The sequence below is a fragment of the Perissodus microlepis genome, chromosome 19 (genome assembly GCF_051167445.1).
Source record: "Perissodus microlepis isolate ML-2025 ecotype Zambia chromosome 19, ASM5116744v1, whole genome shotgun sequence".
Taxonomy (NCBI): Eukaryota; Metazoa; Chordata; class Actinopteri; order Cichliformes; family Cichlidae; genus Perissodus; species Perissodus microlepis.
The window spans coordinates 26,077,179-26,101,829 of record NC_140479.1 but is presented as its reverse complement, the minus strand read 5'-3'; the positions used below and the strand labels follow the sequence as shown (position 1 = coordinate 26,101,829).

General features: G+C 39.5%; 1 protein-coding gene across 5 annotated transcripts; it reads left to right on the top strand.

The window, feature by feature from the left end:
* Window positions 1-21,165, top strand: aspg (asparaginase homolog (S. cerevisiae)). 5 transcript variants are annotated; one of them, XM_084914346.1, is made up of 19 exons: window positions 1-336; window positions 581-622; window positions 742-807; window positions 7,833-7,956; window positions 10,698-10,809; window positions 10,933-11,058; window positions 11,148-11,231; window positions 11,420-11,546; window positions 11,640-11,752; window positions 13,226-13,411; window positions 13,524-13,637; window positions 13,734-13,853; window positions 14,002-14,097; window positions 15,629-15,792; window positions 17,382-17,468; window positions 17,994-18,093; window positions 18,183-18,248; window positions 18,348-18,401; window positions 19,907-21,165. In XM_084914346.1, the coding sequence occupies exons 4-19, from the start codon at window positions 7,919-7,921 to the stop codon at window positions 19,946-19,948; spliced, it is 1,629 nt and encodes a 542-aa protein (XP_084770472.1). In that variant the 5' UTR covers window positions 1-336; window positions 581-622; window positions 742-807; window positions 7,833-7,918; the 3' UTR covers window positions 19,949-21,165. The 5 variants fall into 5 exon arrangements, with proteins under 5 accessions (XP_084770472.1, XP_084770473.1, XP_084770471.1 ...); XM_084914347.1 differs by lacking the exons at window positions 1-336; window positions 581-622; window positions 742-807 and adding exons at window positions 3,360-4,050; window positions 8,705-8,740; XM_084914343.1 differs by lacking the exons at window positions 1-336; window positions 581-622; window positions 742-807 and adding an exon at window positions 3,365-4,050.
* The last annotated feature ends 3,486 nt before the right edge of the window (window positions 21,166-24,651 follow it).

Genomic DNA, 24,651 nt, shown 5'->3' with positions numbered 1-24,651 from the left:
CATGCACGACATAGCAGAGCCAGGACCTCAGGATAGGACTCAGTAGCACTTAAAGGACAGGAAATATCCTTAGAGGTTACTAAATGTTCACATTTTAGACAGAGAAGACAGTTGGTTTGAGAGAGATGAGTAAAGACGGCCGTCTATGTCCACTGTGAGTGGCCAGCACTGAACATGGGTTATGGTCTGTCATACTAACTATCAGCCGTCTATGAGATGTCGGCTGTCTGGCGCCTCTTCTTAGGCAATTCAGCTCCCACTCACACCTTGACCCTTGCGACCTTAATGACTCAATGATGACAGGTTGGGTCAACCACCTGCAGCACCACCTTCAAGGTAAAATCCCCACTTGGGTTAAATATCCAGTCCAGTTGCCTTCAGCTAAAACAGTTAACCCTGTAATGCCTGAACCAGGAAATAGAAAATGATTATTATTTTTTAAATGGAGTGTTTATTGAATCTTCTCTGGATCATATTTGCTACATCCAGCATTTTACTGCTTAAAAATGTATTGTGCAATTTATTATTATTATTATTATTATTATTTAATAATTCTCTAATTAATTCTAATTCTCTTCAGTAACCTTTCTGAATACTTTATGAAGCAGCTTCATGTTTACTAGTAAGTTAATCGATTTTATTTATATAACACATTTAAAACCAAAAATCTTTACAATAGAAGAAACAAGGTATTTACATAAAGTAACACAACAACAACTTTTCCTCCATCCACGTTTCCAGAGATCAGCTGCTTCCAGAGATCAGCTGCTTCCAGAGATCAGCTGCTTCCAGAAGCTTGACATACAGGTCTGTTTTCAGCTCAGATTTCAAGATAGTCACGTTGATGCTTGTCTGAGGTTACTTGCAAGATCATTCCACAGTCTTGGCAAAGGCACACACAAGACACTTTACTGTTTTGATTTCAAACAGCACCAATTTATACCACACTCTCTAATGCACATAGAGCCACTGTAGGCTGGAGTAATCTGAACTCTCTTTTGTGTCCCAGTCAGTAATCTGGCTGCAGGATTTTGGACTAATTGTAGACGAGCAAGAGATGACTGAATAGCTCAGTATACAGTGCATTACAGGAGCAGATGCAACAGAAGTATCCATGATTCTTTTCAGATGGGTTCTAAAAATAAAGATTTTATTCTGAAGATTGTGCTGAGCTGAAAGAAACTGCAGTTCACCGTGGCATTATTTTGTGTGTCATAGATTATCCCAAAGCTTTTAACCTGTATTTTTATAGCCTTCCCTTTTTTCCAGTCAGTCATTTTATTATTTATTTCTTTTTTTTTAACACAGACTTTGCTCTTAAAACATATAAACTGATTTTATGTCAAAGGCCTGATACTAGGGTATTTTGTTAAAACATCAAGATAACAGACACTGCTATGCATCATCACAAATTTATAATAAATGCACATTAAATTTCAGTAAGCGCACACTTCTTTTACAACTGAGTTTTAAATGTTAATTTAAAAAAAAAAAAAAAATACTAAAAAGATGCATAAATTTCATGATGCATGTATATTTATTGCCCCAAACAAAAAACAGAAATTGCACAAATTGGAACAATTGCACAAAATTATCCAGAAGGCAGGAAACTGAGTTGTCCGGACTCCTTGACAACACAGTGTCCTCCTAATGATCATAGGAATCTACCTTCATGCATAAGAGTCAGAAACTATAAAACAGTAAACATTTCTTAAATGAACTCCAAATGTTTTTTCTTTAGCTCTAAAACCAAAAAGTGGAATGTGCCAGGCATCTTTGTGGTTGACCCGTAGGAAGTTGACCCTCTATTAATCATGTGCGTCATCACACTCAGAGTTTCAACTTAAAAGGGCCCGATTTGTCTATGTCAGATAGTGCATGCTGAAATAACCAAATAAAATATGTAGTGAAAATGTCAAGCTATGTCTTCCTTCTTTTCTATATTGTACCTAAAACAAAGCTTCCCATACAGGTTAACAGGCGGCAAAGGCACCTTTCCGCATTTATGAGCCCACATTGTGAGAAAGGTGCACACAGACATTTCCCTGAAATACACACATGCCAGAGGGTGTTTCTCCCCCCATGTGCCTGCGAGGAGCTTTACAAGGAAGTTACCTGCCTGCATTCTCTGTGCTCACTAACTCAGGCCCCTTGAGCACAGTGAAAAAACAAACTAAATAAAAGAGACAACTAAATAAAAATGGCATAATAATTAGTTCTCAGGCTGTTTGGGTGCATTTTACTGCACTGTTTTGAGTACAGAGTACCCAAATTAAATAAACAGGTAAAAGAAACTGTGGGTGGATGGATAACATTTCAAAAAGCACATTACAATACACAATAACTGTAATGGTAAGATTTCCTTCCAATATACAGCTACTACCTGTAAGAATTTTTTTTTAATGGTAAAGGTCTAATTGTTCTGGAAGTTATTATCAGAACAGGTTTTCTACACGTGGAAATAATTGTTCAGGAGATCCAAATGAATTGTATGAAAATATATAAATTTATTATGTAAACTGGTTCTTATCAAGGTGAGAAGAGCGACAGCAGTTATCATCAGCCTTGTTCTGAAAATCTTATCTCACACAGGTTTATAGACCCACTGTGCAAATAGGAAAACACAGTTTAGCTGCTATTTGTCCTTGGGGCCCTCATGGAGCCGAAATGAAAGGGATGACAAACAGAAGACAGGTCAGTGTACGTCAAAAGGATCGATTAGGTTTGATCTTTTACAGTTCTTCCCTAAAACTGTTTGTTTTGTTTTATTCCATTAGTTTGAGCATGCAAGCAGCTGTCATTTAGGGAAAACAGAAAAGTTTTGAACTGCTTTGCATTTGGACACTGCTTGACCTCCACACACCCAAACACACCCCCATACACAGAAACACAAAAACTTTTCCTGGTAGTACAAACATTAACCTTTTTGAAGGTAACACACTCTAAGAGTACTAAAATAGTAACACACAAAGTGCTTTACTCCAGTAACTACTTTGATAGTGATATAAAATGTGCATCTGCAGCTTTATAACAGAAAAAGATCAGTTTGGTGCTGGTTTTGACCCAGAAGATTTTTAGTGTGGCGTGAGGGATTTATGTTGTATACACATAACTACAAGGCTATAAAGTTACATACCATATTTTATGTAACTATTATTTAGGTATTACAAAAGGCACCCTCACAAATGTACTCTACACTCAAGAGACACAGTATATTTCAACAACTTTATTGCAAACCGTTGTAACAGCAGGAACAGGAAAAGGGGGTGAGAGTGTCATTGTACTCTCAATATTGGTTGCTGTGGTTATAATTCATAATATAATCATAACCATATCAGCCAAATAAAATATTTCCATATAAAGATATGAAAACATGAACATGATGGGCACACGGTATCAGGAGACTGTCCGCATAAAGAGTTTGCATCTAGGTCATTCTTTAGCTTTTCTACAGAATTCTTCACTGCGTAGAATTTGTAGATCAGCCTAAATAAAAATTCCTTGAACCAAGACCAAAACTTTATTACTGCAGAACACGCCCACGTCACTGACGTCAGAGTGCGCTCTGAGGAGTCCGAGAAGTTGAAGAGTTTAAGTGGGTGGGGAAATTAAAATATAACGGTAACAATGAGTCCCTCCTCTGTTTACTAAGCCGTTTTAACTACGACGAAAGCCGCTCTCCGTGTATAAAGGCAGACGATCCTCATGTAACCCTGCTAACAATAAAGAAACCCGGGTTTTGAACACTTTTCTTAGCTACCGCATTTAAAGAGACAGCGCCGGGGCTTTCGAAAAGCATCATGGCGGACTCCAGCACCAATGGCCTCACATCTCTCGCGCGGGCTTTGTCACAACCATCTCTGGATCTGATAGAAGTTAATGATGTTTCCCCTCCACGAAGTCTTCAGCTTCATCCAGGACGAAGGAGAAAGTTGTCCAGTTGCAACTCGATTGAGAACGCCGACCTGGTAACCTCACCTTGCGCCGCGGAGGCGCGGGTCCTCGTTATCAATACTGGAGGAACTATCGGCATGACTCTTCATGAAGACGGTAGCTATGGCAATCATTGTCATCAATTATTCGTCGTTCTCCTCTGTAGCAGTTAGCTAGCATAGCCGGTGGCTTCCTCTTATTGCATGTTTGCATGTGGGTCTGAACACGAGGCGTGACAACAATCTGCACGTGCATCCGAAAATAGACTTGGGTAAACAGCTTACCTACACAGCTGATGCAATGTGCGACTGGCGACCTTCCAAATAAACTACACCGGTGTACACATGAGCAGACTGTCTTGGTCTTGTGAATGAACATGAAAATGAAGATGCTAAATGAAGCTTGGTTTTAGTGAACAGAAATGCAAAGTCGAAAGTTGAGATCAGATGTATTTACTCTGCGCATGATTCAGGATTTTACAACAGACTTAAGTTTCGAAACAGGAGAGCAGCCAATGCCAAACGTACTACAGTGAAAACAGGTTCTCTCAATAAATAACTGAATGTAGACATTAGTTACTGTGCAACATCTGGGGTATTCGGACTTTTTAAAAGCCACCTGTCCCTATTTTTCAATCCATAATAAGCGTCCTACTCATCAGAATCAGAATCGTGTTTATTGGCCAAGTATATGTGCAGACACATACAGGGAATTTGGTTCCGGTAGATGGTGGCTCTCAAGCATAGCAATGTAAAACACACACACACACACACACACACACACACACACACACACACACACACACACACACATGTTTGTGGTTTATTCATTGCTTTGACATTTGCAATACAACTAAATATTCTTATATGTTATGGATTTTCTAAATAAGCTGAACTTGCCTTAACTATATTTGGACAAATACTTTTCATTACTTTGTACACAATAGAGTAGATATGAGAATGATACAAGGCCATTGTTAAATCCTCCCAGTTCTTTTGTTCTTTGGGCTGAAGGAAGGACAATACTCGGTGTATAAATGCTCAATCAACAATTACTTTATTACATACAATTCAACACTTTATGAGCACAAACCATCTGGATGGGGAGACATGCATGAAGAGGGTCACAGCAAAATCTCAAACTGGTGGAGGGTTACTCAAACTCTTATAGCCTCTAGTGGCCCCCACCTAGTCATAAAAACCTAAACATTCACATTCTTTCTAACTCCAAGCGAGCCTGACTTATGGCCTTGTCTGTCTCCTCTACTATCAGAAAAAGCAACGTCCTGACTCTCTGAAAACAGTATTTCTTATAACTCAGCAGTATAATGCATCATAAACAATATCATTCATTCACACTGAATCAGCAGTCTAATGCAATACAAATCAGTTTAATAACTGTAATAGTTATCACCTTCTTCTAATTCAGGATAATAATACAAACTAAAACTACATAATAATTTCACAATCTTTAATTAGGGGTATAACATAGCATACGATAATATGCTAATATATACCATGCATGTTCTGGTAGCAAAGAAAAGAAAAAAAAGCAGCCGTAAAGCCATTTAGGCGAGTGTCATCATCCACACTTATATTATACGTATATTATACTTATAGCTAAATAGAGCCCAACAATCAGAGTGAACTCATAAAACAGAGTGCTAGATCAGTCGCAATGTACAGTAGATCAAGGTGGTTTGTTGACCAACTGAGATATTGACTAGTGATCACAGGATTTATACCACAGCAGAAAGATCTTTTCCTCATCTAATCTCTCCCCACACCCTGGCGTTCTCCCAGCTCAGGCTTCATCAATATTCCTGTCACTAACGCCCAAAACCAGTTTTTCCTCAGTTTTATGCCAAGGTATGTCCTTTATGGTCTGTTTTTCAACAGATAAACAAAAGTTAAATTAAATACACTCTTTAGACATTACAATTAAGAATAAAATTATTTTATAGATTTGATATGACACTGTTATACTTACATCAAACACTATAACTATCCTTCATTGTAGCTTAGTAAATGACTGAAATCTTTTCAGTGCCAACACACTGCCTTCATTGTGTTGTTTTGCTTGACTCATGCTTCCAAGCCTTCTCCATCACTCTAATTCTAGCCTTTCTGTTTTGAACGCAGTGAATAGTTTGGAGCTTGTGATGAAGGTCTTCCGAGGTCTTTTCTTAATGGCTGACTTGGATAATGATATTCCTGCCTTCTGGAGAGTCTTTTTCATTTACATGGATTTTCTGAAGTGGTTTCTTCTTTGTCATGGAAAAGATGCTGTGACCATTCACAGCTATGGTGATCTGTGGGGGGTCCAGACCTTTTTATTATTTACAGAGCTGACCAGTGTATCCTTTTTTCTTAGGATGTCCCACACTTTTGATTTGGTCACTTATAATATCCCCATTGTCTCTATGATTGTTTTTTTTTTTTTTTTTTTTTTGGAGCCTAAAGATGGTCTGGTTTTTGAATCGAGAGCTTCTTTGATTACATATTGTGGGTTTTATAGCAACTGCTTCCAAATACATTATGCCGTTAGAGCTGTAATTACTATACTCTTCCTACAGTTTGGATGTAAACAGCCTCAAATTAAAGCTGAAAGTATTACTTTAGTCATATTTTAAGCCCATATTGGTTGTAATTGTAACTTGAATATGTTTTGATAAAAGGCTCAAATAACAAAAATTGCATGGACTTAACTGTAGGTCAGCTCCCTTAATATGCAGTCATATGAAAAATAGTTTTTACACGACTTCTTTACAGCCCTGTGATAATGTAACTACACCCTTGTTGCTTCCGTACAATTTAGAGGGAAACTACGAGCCAGCCACTGCTGACAAATTGCACTTGATTAATTGATCATCATGAAGTGCTGTTGTGGAGGATTAAGTTTGTGTTAACACAATATGAATGATCTTAGAGAAGGAATTGTTGCTGCCCATCATACCATTGGTCCATCATTCTATAGTAAGAAAGATTATTCACAAGTGGAAAACATTCAAGACAGATGCCTGGATCCCCAGCAAATTCAATCCAAAGTCAGACTGTGCAAGGGAGAAATTGCAAAAAACTCAAGAGCTACCTCTCAGATGCTACAGGTCTTGGTTAGTGTGTTCAATGTTAAGTTTGTTTGTACAGTATAAAAAGGCTGAACAAATATGGCATTTTTTGGAAGGGTTTCCAGAAAAAGAACATGGCAGTATAGCGTAGGTTTGTCAAACCACACGACTTCTGGAACGATGTGCTTTGGACAAACCAAACTAAACTAAATCCAGAGCGCCACATTTGGTGAAAACCAAACAAAGCATATCAACCCAAACACCTTACCAACCGTCAAGCACGGTGGTGGAGGGGTGATGATTTGGGTTTGTTTTCCAGTCACAGTACGTAGGCAACCTTTCACTCACTGGGACGATCAGGAACTCCTCTTTATACTAAAGTATACTAAAATCAAATGTGAGGCCATGTGCCGGACAGAAATGATTGTTAACTGAAATATGATAATCATCAGTTTTTCAGATTGCCAGTTTAAAGCTGTATTATTTGTGTGAGTTCAATGTATGTGTTTATTTTGCTTGACAGTTAAGATTGCATGTCCATATTATATTCTGTCTCCTAACCTTTGTGTTATTGTTTCTAATAGTACATTTAATGTTATCCTTATATGATATACTCAAGAAGCTCATGTGTTTTTAAAAGTGTGCTTTAAGTGTATTTCCAGCCGTAATGTTATTTTTTACAATAACCACTAGGGTTCAGTATGAGAGTGTTGTTGTGGTGTTGAGATGACAGCATATCCACTGTGCTCGCTTTCTATTAATAGTAATCCTACTAAAAGCAAACTGTTAAACATTAAAAATCTCGGTTGTTTTTGTGCTCTTTAACCTACAGTTCTTGCCCCACAAGCCAATGCTTTTGTGAAGAGCCTGCGTAAGCTGCCCATCCTCCATGATGAGACGTATGCTCACCAGACCCGCATGTATGAGTACTATGGATCTGACACCTTGGTCCTGCCGTAAGTGCACCCATTAGTCAGCATTTAGATATATATATCTGTATTTAACAAAAAGAAACCACATGCTGTACTATTGGTTGCCATATGTATCAGAGGAAGACTACATAACTGTGTTTGTAATATTTTAAACATGTTTCCTTATACTTATTTGAAAACAGAAAATTAACAGTATTTTCTGTTGTCACAGCCATGAGGCACGGGATTATTTAGCTCATAATTTGTCTTCATTATTAGCATCTTGTGAGGCCTGTGTTACTGACAGAGCAAGAGTAGGTCAACATCAAAGAAAAGGATCGCATGTAAATTTGTAATGTTGCTTATTTTGAACTAAAAGTTTGAAATCCTGTGTGGTTTTATTTCCTTTATACCTAATTTATTACATTAATTATGTCATTTATTTAACTCGAGACCGTCTCACTTCACAGTGAAAAAATGTTGCACTTCATCTAATGTGCGGTGCTTTTCCTGAATGGCTAAACCTGACAGCTATTTGGATCTTTATAGATCCAAACTTTGTGTTTATAGTATGTGCAGACCGTCCTCAGGACAGTGAGATATAATGTATTTCAGGTGTTTTTGCAAGAGCTAAATCGCCCTATATCTTGGATCTGCCCAAGATGGTAACTGCACACAGTGTAAGATATGTTTCTTATCTGGAAAAGCAGAGGCTGAAAATAAAACAAGTTACATTCCTGTTAAGAGATGCACTTATTTTTATTACCCTTAACTGCTTTTGTCACTTTAACAGGAAGCCAGCGCCCCATCCCGACCTGCACTTTCACGGGTGTTGTAGTACTGGTTGCATTGTGTTTGACTTCTCCCTGCTTGAGATTGGTTTGATGTCTCTGCTGTATTTAACACCACTTGCTTGGGTGTGCTTCCCTGTTGGGAAGTGCTTGCCTACGTGTCTTTCGGCAGTTGGAAAAAGTGTTGCTTGAAGTAATTCTGTGTCTCTTACTCCGGCTAATTTTGAACTCAATAACTAACAAGGCAGCAGCTGTGCAGCGTCTCGTTCCTGATATAAGCAAAAGATAGATTGCAGTGTTGCATGTTTAACTTTATTTTGTCTTGTTTTCTCATGCTTGCGTGCAGTTGAGTGAATTAGGCTCTGAGCCGATTGAAATGCCCTTTAGGGTCTTCATCGTCAGTAGAAGTAGCCTTTTCCAGAGAAACTAATTTCCTCTCTGCCTTCATGTTGACTGCTACTGTGAAAATGGGTTTAGTACTGTATTATAGTAAAGATATCAAGGTATCTATGGCCCTTGATGGTAAGTGTAAGGGTAAATGGTAAGTATTTTCTAAAGTTTAGGTTGTTAGAACTCTGTTATTTTATTATCTGTGATATCTGTCTGTCTGTCTGTCTGTCTGTCGCAATCTTCTTATGTTTTAATATTAATTAATATTCTACTGATTGAATGTTTTTAGGGGTTCAGCACGTCTTAACACTTGCTCATCCTTGAGTTTGTAGCGTTCATATCAACTGAATTAAACTCACATGCAAATTTAATAGGCATACCGTTGATCTTATGCAAGAGCTGATCCTACGTCTATTATTTCAGAGGGGAATTGGTTTATTGATTAACTGAAAAGCTTTATTCATGTGATGTTGAGAGGCAATGCCACAGGGCTGTTTGCTTCCACCTCCAGCGTCCTTCCATGCGTTTATTATTCTGAGCATATGAAGTGTTTTAGCATGAGTATGGTAATGTGTAGCTTTGCTAAGCCTTAGGACACACTGCCAGATATATGAATAATTGGTGATTTGAATAGTGTTTTTTTTAGGCACTTTTCTTCTAGAAGATCGACAACATATGTTCTTGGGTCATGTGTTGACTTGAGGCTAATTAGTAGAGTGTCTATAGGACCCCTGCTTGGATGGACTGGGGCTCACCCGCTCTTCCCCCTGCTGTTCCATTCACCTCCTATCTCTATGTTATAAGGCTGCCCTATGGTAATGTGGGGGGTGTTCTACGGTGTTTCTTTAAAAGGGAGATTAAAAAGAAAATCGCTTCATGGCTTTTCAGTCAGTCACGCTGCCTTACATGGAGTGTGGCAGGTGGGGCTGTGGGACGCCTGCGTTAAACTCCACTTACAGGCAGCATAAATATGTATGTATGAAAGATTCCCTCCCTATTATTTGCAATGAAAAAGAAATACAGGCTTTTGCTCCAACATGATACGAGTCACCAAAGAACCTTCAAAATATATCAGATAAGCTATCTTGTATCCATAAATGTATGTAAGTGTTCAGTCATGTAGCTGTGCAGGAAATTGGGACTCTACTGTGCTAAACAAAAATGCTTAACTTTTAAAGTGCTGCACTGTCTAACTTGTGTGACTTTGCCCCTCCCTTTTACCCTTTTAAAAATTCTTTGTGTGTGTAAACCTGAAACAGGTTTTGGCGCCCTGTTGCTCAGACAGAAGGCCCAGCTAAACGGATTTTGAAGTCAGCGTTTTTAACATTCCCTTACGCTTCTTTAAGCTCACATCTCCCCTTTAATCAGAACCTGATCCAGCTTTTATTAAATGTTCACCACAATACATAATATGTAATAATTTATCCCAGTAAAGATTTTAATCGCTTGTTAACTGCGTGAACTTTTGAAGTTGAATATTTGTACTTGGAACGACTAACACCGCTGCTTTATTATTGGCTGTATAATCTGTCACTGTTTAGCTTTGTGTAAATGTTCATATAGAGAATGCAGCTCATAGATAAACTGGACTGTTTTCTCTTCCAGACTGAGTAAACAAAATAAGAGGATAGTCTACACTATCTTGGAGTACAATCCTTTATTGGACTCTTCCAATATGACCACCGATGACTGGGGTAGATTTGGAAAGGACATTGAGGTACTTGCTAATCTTTTTAATTTGTTGTTGTGGCTTTTATATTACTTAAATCCTGCTTTTAAAATCTATCTGGCCATGTGAAATTATCTCCATTATGATCATTATTTTCTTATTTCACCCCAGAGAAACTATGAAAGCTACGATGGTTTTGTGATTCTTCATGGCACAGACACTATGGCTTACACAGCCTCTGCCCTGTCCTTTATGTGTGAGCATTTGGGCAAACCGATCATTCTCACAGGCTCACAGGTAAGAGCTGCTATCCTCAAGTCCCTAACTAACCAGCAAATAAACCAGGGTTTACTGCTTTGTTAAAATGAGACACTTTCTGTCTTCAGGTACCCATCTATGAGATGAGGAATGATGGCAGAGACAATCTACTTGGAGCATTACTAATTGCTGGACAATTTGTCATTCCTGAGGTGAGATAAAGAAGATGGTTTATAGCTGCTAATTGACTGCAAACCTTATTAGAAATGTTGGATTGTGAGAGAGAAACTGACTGAATGTAATACCCTGATAGCCAGTTGTTGCTTTGTTTTCTCTTAGCTCTGTTATATGTTAGTGATTTAATCAATCAAGAAATAAATTATTAAGTTCATCTTGTTAGGTGTGCCTGTATTTCTACAACAAACTCTACAGAGGGAATCGTGTGACCAAAGTGGATGCTGGGAGCTTCAATGCATTCTCATCTCCTAACTTGGCCCCCTTGGCCACTGCTGAAGTGGATATTACAAGTAAGGAACCAATAAACTGCTTACGTAGAAAATAAATCACTTTTTGTTTTTAAAGGATTATTTTTTAATGGAGTTTCTTCAACTTTCCGCCAGTCAACTGGGATACAGTGTGGAGGGCAAACACCACAGCAAAGTTTCAAGTCAAGACTGAGCTGAACCGCAACGTAGGCCTGCTTAGGCTATTCCCAGGAATCACTGCGTCTACTGTAAGTTTCAGGGAAATATAGTTTATTTAACTTTTTATTAAAGTGGTATAAAATGTCGTTTTTTTGTTTAATGCTACTGCCTGTGAAGTGGACCATGGTTGTAATTTTGGAATATTTACCAGATGTTCTGAAGCTACCGCTTGTCATTATTTGGATAGAAGAATGAAAATGATAAAAACTAAACAGCTTGCTCCTTAGAGTGCCTCACTAATCACTCAGAGCAGCCGCCCTGACAGTTGTGTATAACTTTAAGTCTTAAATGCAACCCTGTACAACCTTACAGCTAAGGTCACAAAAAAGATTAAAACACTCACTAGCACCATAAACAAACAGCCAGCTTCATGTAACTCAGCAGTCGTATTGTCTTCTCCGATGTTGTCCTTTTAAACACGGGAGTCTGTTTTCTCACATTTTGAGACAGCCTCATTTGGCTGCTTGAGGAACTGCAGTATTTGGACTTGAGCCTTGGCTTCATTTCTAAGCCTCAGAGGTTCCAGCTTACTTACGCTGTTTCCAATTAAAACCAAATGACATGCAGTCAAGTGCTGAAATGAGTATGTTAAAATTGCCAGCATGGTGCAAATCTTTAAGCCGAGAAAGTTGTAATTGCCTCCTTTTTTTCTGTTGTACTAAAATGTAGTCGAGATCACCTGTTCTTCAAAGGTAACAGACTGTTGTTTTGTCTGCAATAAAATATAGTTAACTTCAATGTAATTGCGCTATTAGCCTTCTTCTGTTACTTTCCCAGTCATGTAAGCTGCCATCAAAGCTCAAGCCAGAGAAAGATGAGACGGAGTTATGGGCCATGTCCAATCACCCTGTAAAGAGGGAGGGTTGCTACAGATACTGTAACATTTAGCTGCACCTCCCCCTGCAGCGTCTGCTGGGGGAGCGACTTTACTGTCTCAATCTGCTCCCACTGCCCAACTCTGCTATCAAGGCTTTCTTACAGCCTTTAACTGCTTTTATGAGGCACCGTTTTGATTAGGCACTTGGCTCTCGTGTGTCCGCACTCTGCAGTACGGGAGCTTCATTGGTAATCTGCGTCACACCTTTCTTGTCAAACTGCTTATCGCATCAAAAAATACTGAATGAACCTGGAACTTTTAATGTCACCTTCTTCTCGCATTTTATGGTAACTGGCACAAACTTGCCAAGTGACTTTATGCTTGCTAACACCTTCAGATTAATTGCTCTCCTTTCTGCCATTCTAGTCATATGCCATGGCTAATGATGTGGTATAGGGCTTCCCAGTGCCAATCAGCCAACCAGTGACTGAGATACTCTGGTTGCAGAGATGGCACCAGATGGGCTTTTAGGAGAGTGAATGGGTTGCATGGAGTTAAAGGGGCTGCAGGAAAAATAACACGGAATACTAATTTCTCATCTTGATTCTGCACAGTTGAGTAGCCAGTTAAGATGGCCATAAATTTTGGGTGTTTATAACCTGAAACTGCGCTCATCTTTGTCCAGGTAAAGGCTTTCCTGCAGCCACCCATGGAAGGAGTGGTCCTGGAAACCTACGGCAGCGGAAATGCCCCCGATAACCGCCCTGATCTCCTGGAACAGTTAAAGAAAGCCACTGATGCCGGTGTCATCATCATCAACTGCACGCAGTGTCTGAGGGGGTCGGTGTCTACATCCTACGCCACTGGCAAGGTAGTTCATGACGCTTGGTAATTAATCACAGTCTTGTTAATATGTTCAGTTTAGTTGAGTTGGAGAGCGAATGAATCAATCAAGTCACTTATTCCTGTGATTGATACTACAGGTCTTGATAGAAGCCGGCCTGATAGCAGGAGGCGACATGACTCCAGAGGCTGCGCTGTCAAAACTGTCCTACGTATTAGCCAAGAAGGAGCTTGATCTGGAGGAGAAGAAAAAGGCTGGTGGCACTTTCAACACTTTCTTTTCCATTATGTGGAAGTTTTTAAAGTAACAAAGTGCTAAAACATTATTATTTTTTTGTGACTCTGTCCAGATGATGGCAGAGAACCTGCGCGGTGAAATGATCGCTGACTTGGCAGGAGCCAAACTGTGCCTGAGTGACAGCCGTTTCATCCAAGTCATTGCCAAGTCTCTAAGCGTCAGCTGCAAAGAGGTAAGGGTAGCAGTGCATTTCCGCAGACTTTCAGCTCTGGGGCTAACTTTAGGTTATTAGGAGCTTGTCATTTTGCCATACTTGATGACTTGTTTTCATATTCAGAGAAATTGCGGGTTTTAAAATTCTTGGAATCTGGTTTCAAAAGGAGCTGGAAGCCATCCGAGATGCTCTGACTCCCACGCTGGCATGCGCCGCTGCTAAGATCGGTGACATTGAGGCCTTAAAAGCCCTAAAAGAAATGGTGAGCAATCCTACGACCTTCACCACATGCTGTAAAGTTAATCATTATTTCCTGTTTTTGAGTCTCCAAACACATTTTACCCATTTCTTTCCTGGTCATGTTTGGCTGTAAGGTCATTGAACTTTGGTAAACTTTTCCCACTGGTAGTTTTTCAAAACATTTTCAGGGTCACACTTCCATTTTGTATTAGAGCGGTGTAGTCAACTCGCAGGCACTCAGACAAGCAGAACTAGAGGACAGACTGGTAAGGCAAGCCTAGAGTTGTCTCCACAGTCGTATGTATATGTCTGTATGTGGATTGACTGGTATGCAGCTGCTGCCTAGATTACCTTGAAGTTTTCAAAAATATATTCTGCCCTTACGTAAGGGCATTGGCTGCTTTTCACTCATTTTTGGTCCAGACCTTGTTTATTTTTATTTTTTGTATATTTGTTAAGCAACTTAACACTGACCCATGAATCATTCAAGCATAAAAAAGCAGCAGATGAACAGTATTTAAAAGTCATGTCCTTAAGAAATAGTAAAGAAAATCCAGCAAAAACCTTCCAGTTGATGATCCCTCTGATGTTCACTGAAGCCTCTGCAGAAATGGTAGAAGGGCGGCTGTCAAGCAGTCATTCTCAAGGAAAGTAAGCAGGGAGAAAGGGCTGAGATATACCACATTAAACAAGAAATTTAGTTAAAATCTGTAGCAGCAGGTCTTAAGAAGTGATCAAATTGAAATTTTTGGTTCAAATCATTGTCAGTATCTACAGAGGAGATCGAGAGAGAGCTACAGCAGTGAGTGAATACAGCCATCTATATAACACGGTGGATGGTGACGTTGTCAAAATTGATGCAATTATAAACACAGAAATGTGCTGTCAAATTTTGATCCGATGTAATACTATCTGGAAAGCATCAGATTGGCAACGGCTTCATTTTTTCAGCATGACGGTGATCCCAAACACACTGTCAAACTAAAAGCATACATGGATAAAGACAAACAAAAAAAACCCAAACAGTGGGACACTACCAGGCATGGGTTGGCCCTCAGAGCCCAGACCTCAACATTACTGAAGCAGTGTGGGATCATCCTCACAAAGAATGGAACAAAAAGCAGCAAACATCCAGAGAAGAGCTTTGAATGTCCTTCAAGAAGCCTGGAGAAGTATTCTTGAAGACTACTACTCAAACAGTTTGGCACTTTAGATCCTCAGATGAGTGGAAAAAAAATCAGCCACAGATTTGGCATCGCCCAAATCTAGCAGTGGTGTAAGGCTTTTCGATCATTCTAGTTGTACACTCAAGTTTGAGTCTTTTTCAGGAGATTTTTTATTATTATTTTTGTAATTTTGTTACGCTGTCTGAAACAGGTTTCTCTTGTGATTAAGCATTGAGTCTCACTGGGATTACCCGTATAAATAAAGATTAAATAAAAACAAATAAACAAAAAGAACAAATATAGATTAGAAATAAAATCAATACATCATCTCACAACACTAACCTTTAAACCACCAGCACACACACTGAGGATTTTCCCTTTCCACAGGGCAGTAACTTATGTCTGGTGGACTACGATGGACGCACACCGCTTCATGTTGCTGCCTGTGAGGGCCACCTCAAAATGGTGCAGTACCTACTGAGTCATGGAGCTTCGGTCCACACTAAAGATCGCTATGGCGACACACCCCTATGCAATGCTGTGCGTTTCAGGTAAGACTTGTCTTGTTTCGAAACAGTAAGGGCCAGTGTGTCTGCCTGTATCTTGCTGTTAAAGTAATATTGTCATTTATGAATTTGCAAACACAACAATTTAAACCCCCCCTCTTGGCAATTAGACATCTGAGGATCTCCTGCAAATATGTTTAATAGCTGCTACAGAGAGGACTTCATTACATGAGCTGCTGATAGGTTTTGCTCAAATGGCAAGAAAGCAGCAGCGGCTGGGGGGAGGGTGAAACCAGGAAGGGGCTCGTAATGGAGTTTAGAGGCCAGGCAATAATTATAAGCTAATTAGGCTAATTGTCATCTGACAATTTAGGCAGTGTTTATTTTTACCAAAGCTGTATTTTTAATTTTGTGTCATTCACTGAGGTTGCTCTAAACGTCTGTCAGGGAATAGCCAGGCGTAACATTTCAGGGCTATGTTGAGCCTCAGGGTGAAAACGTTGTGTGTGTCAGAGCTGCGACAAATGGCTCGTCTCTTTCAACGGTTGGTGCTGCAAGTGTGGACTTGTTGCCTTTGTGATGACAGAGATCATGAGAGAGGACAGAGAGAGAAACCTGAAAGAAATGTGGGGAGTGCCCTCTGAACCAGTCCTACCAGCTTGCTCCCCGGTTCATTGATGAGAGTTACTGGCTTCTTTATGCTCCGCAGGAAGTCCCTAATAGGTTCTCTGGCTGTTGCTCTCCATACAGCTAAACAATTAGGCACAAAATTGAGCACTTACTAGCTTACCCTGTCGCTTTGTCACACAGGTCTTATTCAGAAAGTCTGCGGGTCAGTTGTGGAAACTTTTCGGCCTTTGCTTTTAATGCACATTTCTTGTCACCGTGAAAGTCACTGCATGTGACTCCTGCGTGGGCGGCTCTTTGCGGGGGACGACAAACTTGTTCGTACTTGCCAAACGACGACTACTGCCACACAGACTCTTTCGCTCCAAGTCTAAATTACAGTGTGAATGAAAATGTTGTTTAAAATTAGCATTATATCTAATTACACTTAATAGGTAGTTATGTCTGTTTGTTCTGATTCAAACGAATATGCTTATTAAACATAAGCCCTTTTATAAATGAGATGTAGGCTCTCCGGCATCTCGCTAAGAGACGGAGATGGAGTGCACGAGCATTATTTGGTTCACGTGCAAAGGACTCGTCACACTTGTTGTAACTGAGATTGTCATCATCACTTCTCTTGAAGTCTAGCCAAACTTCTGAGTATTTAGGCCCATCATTAATAGCAGGGTCTATGTGTGTGTGCTGCAACAGCTGCTCTCGATTGGACACGGGCACCGAGAGGGGAAGACCTGACTTTTGAATTGAGAATAGCAAAAATGCACCATAATCTAATGTCCTAATACCACTGCAATTAGAGAGAGATTTATAGTCACAATGTTGTGTTGTGTCATTACATTCTTTGAAACTTGTGCCATGTGGAATATGTTACTAGCTCTGTCTTAAGGTTTGCAAAAGTTACAGAAAAGTGATCAGTTGCGATGCCCTTTTATTAATAGAAAAGAGTGCATGTGTGAAAGGTGATATACAGTAACAATAACTCTGTGATTACATGCTCTCTAACTTAGACACAAGGAAGTTGTGAAGCTGCTGAGAAAGACCGGAGCTCATTTCTCCAGACATGAGTTGGAGGAAGCAGGAACTGAAATGTGCAGGTCAGACACATAAAAAAAAAGGAAGTATTGTAACAATTGTACACAGCCACTTCGTTGCTCCACCGTCACTAATGACCCATCCTACATAGCTGACACAGGTGCAACCAGTTGTCCCACTCTTACACAAACTGTAGGAATGCTCCCTAACAGCATAGCTTCAGATCTGTTCTCTATCTGTAGTGTCAGTGAGTACGTGTTGTTTTTTTCCCCTTTCTTTCTTTCTTTCTTTTTTTTTTAATCTGCCCGAGACACTAAGCAGGTTTTGTTAAGACCGTTCCAATTTCCAGTTTCAGGAACACACCTTTCACATGATAAGCATTGCGTGTGTCACTATGAAGATAAACCTCAAGCTCCTGTGGCTCATGTGGATTGGTAATACTGAATGTTCCACTGATATGCTTTTGCAGTCTTTCCACAAATTTCCTTTACACAAGCTGTTCTTTGCCCAGTGTATATTATATTAATACTGATTTTGGAGAAATGAATCCTGTTGCTGTAATAATGCTTTTACTTTGTGTGCATCAGCCTGGCAGCCAATGGTGACCTGGATGGTCTGGAAATCTGGAGCCTTGCTGGAGCAGACTTAAATCAACCAGGCTATGATGGGCAGACTGCAATTCAAGTGGTGGGTTTGTAGGAAGGCATATTTCTATTTTATTAACACTTAGCAGTTCACAAAGTTAAAAAAAACTTCTCCATCATCGCCTGTCACAGGCACAAGCTATCGGCAAAAAGGATGTGGTAGCATTTTTGCTCCGACTCATGAGCAAAAAATCTAAGGTATGCTCTGTTTTCTCCATTTTTCAGCTTTACTCTTCTGCAGGGCAAGCTTGGTTTCTCTGTCTATAATTTTCTCTCAATTACTTTGTTTAATTCCAGAAAGTATTGGGTGAATTTAATGATGATGATGATGATGATGATGATGAGGAAGAGGTAAAAAAGATGTAGCCCAAGTGTGTGTGTTTCCCTGTGTCTACATTCCCCATACTCAGCATGAGATCAAACCCTGTGCATGACTGCATTGGCTCCCTTTTTTCTTTGTCTACAATACCTTTTGCTTATTATCCATCATGACCTGTTGGCACTGGGTTGTGTGTCTCAGCGCAAAGTGCTAAAGAGGAATTGCATACACTTGGAATGGTCACCAAATTGGGTGGGAATAACGTGCCGAATCTACAGAGAAATGGCTCTGATCTGGAAAGCCATTGGCTAGCATGCTGATTGAAAACCTGGGGGAAGCGGGCTTTTTTTGTGGGTCTGGGTTTCTGGTGTAACCAGGACATCCAATAGAAGTATATTTTAATAATTCCATACTTCCTGTTCAGTTGTAGTTTACAAATAGATTCCTTTTGAAAATCAAATTAAAACTCTAAATTTATGTCAGGTGATAGGTGACTATGTCCACATAGCATTTTGGTCAATGCACTCACTCTTTGGGTCTTCACACACCTTGTTCACCTGCATGTACCCACACCTGCTCAGATCCCATTGGTTGAACTGACACACAAGCAGACTGCAAAAGGAAATCGGAGAAGCTCCTAGTGCCAACAATATATTATATTATAACCGGGTCGACTGTGGCTCAGGACATAGAGTAGGTCATCTGCCAACTGGAAGGTTGGTGGTTAGATCCAGTCTGCATGTCAGCTTAACCTTGGGCAAAAATGAGCCCTGAGTTTTGATTCATCCATGAGAGTGTTAGTGTTTAGGTATAGAGAAAAGGTATAGAGAAAAGCACTGTGTGAATGTGTGTGTGATTAAGTGCATATGGCTTGTAGTAAGAAAGCGCTTTGAGTGCCCACTTAGACTAGAAAAGCAGTGGTTATATCTATCTATCTGTCTGTCTGTGTGTATATATGTATATATATATATGTGTGTGTGTGTATATATATATATATATATATATATATATATATATATATATATATATATATATATATATATATGTGTGTGTGTATATATATATATATATATATATATATATATATATATATATATATATATATATATATATATATATATATATATATATATATATATATATATATATATACATATATATATATATATATATATATATATATATATGTATATATATATATATGTGTGTGTGTATATATATATATATATATATATATGTATGTTTCCCTCTGGCTCTGAGAAACTTGAACTGACAGCTTTACTAAATAATAACTTAATCATTGATTAAAATGAGCTAATTGCCAGCTTAATTTGTAACCTGCTCACTTTGCAAAACAACTATTGCATGAGTTTGAGCCAAACGTGTGTCAGACCCCGTTTATCACCAGAGATACATCAGATAACATCTGATCATCTGTGTGTGTAATTGTGGTTGGAGATGAAGCGTTTTATTGAATTCTGCTGAAACACCAGCCACCCTTGCATATTAATCCTGTGTCTGTTTGTCCCCGTTGCAGAGCGGAGTGATCGAATTCAAGGCTACCCCACCGGCACTTTGAGCTGACGCTACCTGAACCAACAATTGTCCTCTGTTGGCATCCATTTAACTGCCGAGGCGTTCTCTGCACAACGTCCGGCTACTTTTCACAAAATTGCTCTCTTCTTGGATGACATCTGATTGCATGTGTTCTTCAAAGCCATCGCTGCTGCAGTCTTCCTCTCCAAAAATATTAATAACACAAAAGACTGTGTAACCGCTGAGGGCATGGTGCCCAGAGAAAATAAGTGGATGTATGTACATGAAGTTGTTGCAGACTTGTCTGTGTATAAGGAAACTGGTTACAGTGCTGATTGTTTTAATCAAATGTTTTATTTCTATGTATGTAGTAAATGTGATGTCCAATTAGGGAATTATGCCATTTGAGCAGAACCTATATATACACACGAACATTACAATATAAAGTAATATTTTCTCCTTGTGTAGCAATATATGTGTCATAGCATAATATCTGGACGTACAGGGTACATTCACAGATTTCTATGCTGTTTCTTTTATAGTGACATGCTGCAAAATCTCAGTTCAAATGATTCTAGGATTTTTTTTATTTTTTTTTTATTTTATTTTGGATGGTGTCCAAACTACCCATGCATTTGAGCCAAAGTATACCTCTGTTCCCAGAGCTTTTCATTTCCTTCTGCTACAACAGGTATTTCAGAAACCTGCAGTTTAAACCTTTGCAACTCATCTAGCGTGTTTCTTGTTCTGATTGTTGAGCCTGAAGTGTCACATATCTCTTTCTTTAAGATGGAAAGGGGAAATCCAGAGTATTGTGTGAGACAAAAATGCTTTAAAGTGTCACGGTTTCTGTTTTCCTTAATGTGTTTTAAATGTCTTTTCGCATTCTTTACATTTGTGATCACAAATGAATGACATTTACTTATTCGTTACTTTAGTTAAACATGAGTAAATGTTAAACATTGCTACTCCTGTTTGGTATTAACTTTACTGAAAACCAATCTGGGCAAAAGTCATTCACGTAAATGTTTTGTGATTACATGTGTGTGCATATACATCTTAGTTATTTTAAATGTATCCTGTTGTTTCCATTGCTTCTGTTGCCTCTGCTGCTGCAAATCAGAAACTCTGGGAGATTTAGTTTGTTCTGTGGATGAAAAAAAGAGGCAGAAATAAATTTCTTCTTTCAGAGAAATGTCTCCTGTGATCGCTCCCATGTTGCACAAAAAAAAAATAAAAATAAAAAACACATGCACTGCTCCATGCCTGATTCTTGAGTAGTTATCACTTTTACATGATTCTTTTGTATGTATTCATGCTGGGCCTTTGTTGTGTACTACACACGAAATGTGACATGACCAATAATTAGGTTTCACAAAGCAGGGCGGATAACTCCGAATGTCAAATCTCACACAGCTGAAACAATAAAATGTTTTAAAAACTTAAAAATGAAATTGGAAAACATTTTTTTTAAAAGGCTGGAAAGTTAGCCGTTTTCAAAGGCGTGGTTTAGTTAAAGGCTAATCTAAAAACATAGTGGGGTTTTACCCCTATTTATTTTTCTTTAAAGAAAAGTCAAGTGAAACGGAGTCCCTCTGATCCATGAGACCACTGAAATGCCGTGTCTATGAAACTCCCATCTATAATTTATCTCGTGCAGGCCATTCAGTGATTTAAAAGCTAGTAATACAATCTTAACACTAACAGGTAGCCAGAGTATCTGCTTAAAATAGGTGTTACATGACATGAAACCCAAACACATGTAATGTAAGACTTTGTGAGACAATTGATAGTTTCATCAGAAATTAAACAAACTACAAAGACAAAGATAACATGAAATTCCTCATGTTCATGTGATAGCAGTTGCTATCTTTGTCTTGAGCGTGGCTGCCCAGTCGTGCTCCTACTGGTGGAACCCAGCTCATCCGGTTGGACCTGCACGGGCCTCATTCCTGCCTGAATGTGAGGCTTGTACGAACCAACCCCAAAACGCTATATAAAGAGCTCTTAACCCTGCAGTTAGTCAGTCTGGGCTGGGATGACACAAAGAAACACCACCGCGAGGAAAGAACTGTCTCTAGGTAAGTCTTCTCAGAGCACGTTGGCTGAAACCCCTTGTTAGTTTTTGCGTATTTGCTCTCCATCAGGCCCAGTGTGAAATCTGCTGTCGTGATGTGTTTGACTTGTGCCTTAACCGACAGATTAACAGAACTTAATTCTGTCTGTTGTTGTTTCTTTCACTAGTGAGATCAGCAGTTTAGAGGACGGACCTTGCTATGAAGACGTGCGTAGTCTCTCTGATTAAGTGGTTCTCAACAGTTCAACAGTTCTTTAACAAAATTGTGAAATGTTTAGGACCACTTGACCAGTATGACAAATGCTCCCACCTTTGGAAAAGAAGCTACACTGTTCTCGAGTGACTCTATACCAGAAAGGTCTAACGTTTGCCTTTTTTTTAATTAATTTTTTTAAACGACAGAGTGAATTGCTCTGCTTTTCTTCTTCCTTAATGCACGCCTTTGTCGCCTACTCTCATTGTGCCCCCTTGTGTTGCAATCACACCTGCAATCCAGGAGCTGCGGGGAGCTGTAAAAATCTTCAGGGTTCAGTAATTTCATTCTGCTGGCGCACATACAAATTTTTTAACAGCTCTGCTGCTCCTGCTGCTGTAACACCCGTCTTTTTCACTGCTTTACTGTTGCTGCTGTTCAGAAGTCAATAAAGAACCATTTGTCACTGATGGGTATGCGTGGGATTGTGTACTTTACGTCTGCAGGGATGGTCGCTGTCCAAAGTACTGAAAATTGCAACTGTGGTAAATATGGAAAAATCACATCTGCTGCTATCTAATTTGCCAAAACAGAGAAAAATAATTGCTGGTAAGACATTTTAATCAACAAATAGTTAAGCGTGGGGCAGCTATTTCCCCATTTAACTTGGTTTAAGATCATTTTTCCTGGGCTGTTGTTTTCCCGTCTGTATTATATTGATTAAATCATTTATTAGTCTAAATTAGTTTAAAAAGCCTCTAAACTCAGATAGACTTAATTAAAACCACAGGTTTGCATTCAGGTCTCTTATCTGCTTAAAGGTTTGATGAGAAAACCAAAACTAAGGACTCACAATCTGACACAAGTAAATCCAAATGCTTTTTCCCAGGGAAGGGAAAGGGTACTCTACATTGCATAAATCATTCATGAAAGCAGTGTGCACCATTTATTCCCCCTCCCCTTTTTAGACAGCCCCCTTCCTTTTTTTTCTTTTGATCTCCTCCATGCGCCAAGAACTATCAATATTTGCTAAACGTTTCTCACAAAGCCTGTCCGTGCACCGGGAGAAGCTGCAGATCGAGGTCTCACAGTCAGAGGATAAGACATAGGAGAGGACTTAATGAGATGCCCAGAGCGATTTCCCTGTACGTGCGCAAGGGCAGCAGATGTAGCAGCACACGAAGTCCCAGGGGATCCCGTCTTTGGAATTTCATCAGCGGCCAGAGGAGACTCAACCCAGACCTCCTCCAGAGGGGAGGGTTGGGTGACGAACATGGTAAATCATCTTTACCATGAATTGCAATTATTGCTCTTCTCCCAACCCCTGTCTCTCCATCACACAAAAGGTGTCTGTGTTTGCGTGCATGCATGCGTGCGTGCGCAACAGCGGGTGTGATGAGTTGCGTTGTTCTGGGGATAAAACAAACGATTAACCCCCCTCTGCTTAGCTGTCAAGTCATAATTGTTGCACCAGAGTCACTCTTGATCTTCTCTGCCCTCCTGAAAGACAAAGAAAAACTTTGCTCCAGCCGCCGCTCTCTCCCGATGACCTTACAACTTTCCAGCAGTCAGATCAGATACGTCACACTTATACTTACCGCCACTGTGAATAAAAGTTGACTGTATTTGGGCTCTGATACTAATGAGCTAAACTAATAAAACGATTGAAGTTAAAGATAAATTTCACCCAAGATATGATTTCCGCTCAGCTAGTTCATTTCTTAAGTTAAAGGAACCATCCACAGATTTCAACCTCAGCCAACAGGTGTACTGCTGTTTCCTCGGGCTTTGAAGGCACCTTTTAAAACTCAGAACTAAATAAAGCTAATCATGTCATAGTCTTATACCACGGAGCCCAAAATACCACATACCACACCAGCCTGTGGTGTTTCTTAATTTAAACTGCACTCTCAGGTGCAACATATAGCCTATCAAATATTTATTTCTGCTCTTATGGGCTTTGGTGGAGACACTTAACCCCATTAAATCAATTTAATCCAAAAGAAATAATGCGGATTCTTACAGCTGTAACATTAAAAAAAGCATACTTTGTCAATTTGAATTCAGTTTTCAACAATAGATAGAAATGCGAGCCAGTGTTTCGGTGAAACCACCACGGGTGCCGCGTTTCACAGTGACACGTAGCTCACCGAGGAGCGGCTCCATGTGCATGACATCATCACTACAGTTTGTTTCCGTGCAGTCCAGTCTGAGAAGAAAAACTGGTTTGTGTTCGTAAATTAAACCCGGGCAGGACAACGCTCTGATTATTCGGTTTAACGCCTGTTTTCATTCTAAAAACTAATCGTCTCTAAATTGTTTTTACTTTTGTTTTTAAAAGACAACTCATTACTTTTATAATAGGTCCGCTGGATCACAGGGAAACCACCCACTGGCCTCGTTCTTAATCTCACTATCTTAGCCGCATCTTGCTCGAAGAGTCGAGGCTATTCGCTGCATAGCGATTGGCAACCAT

Bases quoted from the DNA above. Each gene is read 5' to 3' on its own strand.
- aspg (XM_084914347.1), top strand. From the start codon at position 3,801: ATGGCGGACTCCAGCACCAATGGCCTCACATCTCTCGCGCGGGCTTTG. The intron at 13,854-14,001 runs GTAAGGGTAGCA...TGGTTTCAAAAG, and splicing joins TAAGCGTCAGCTGCAAAGAG to GAGCTGGAAGCCATCCGAGA. The intron at 17,469-17,993 runs GTCAGACACATA...TGTGTGCATCAG, and splicing joins GCAGGAACTGAAATGTGCAG to CCTGGCAGCCAATGGTGACC.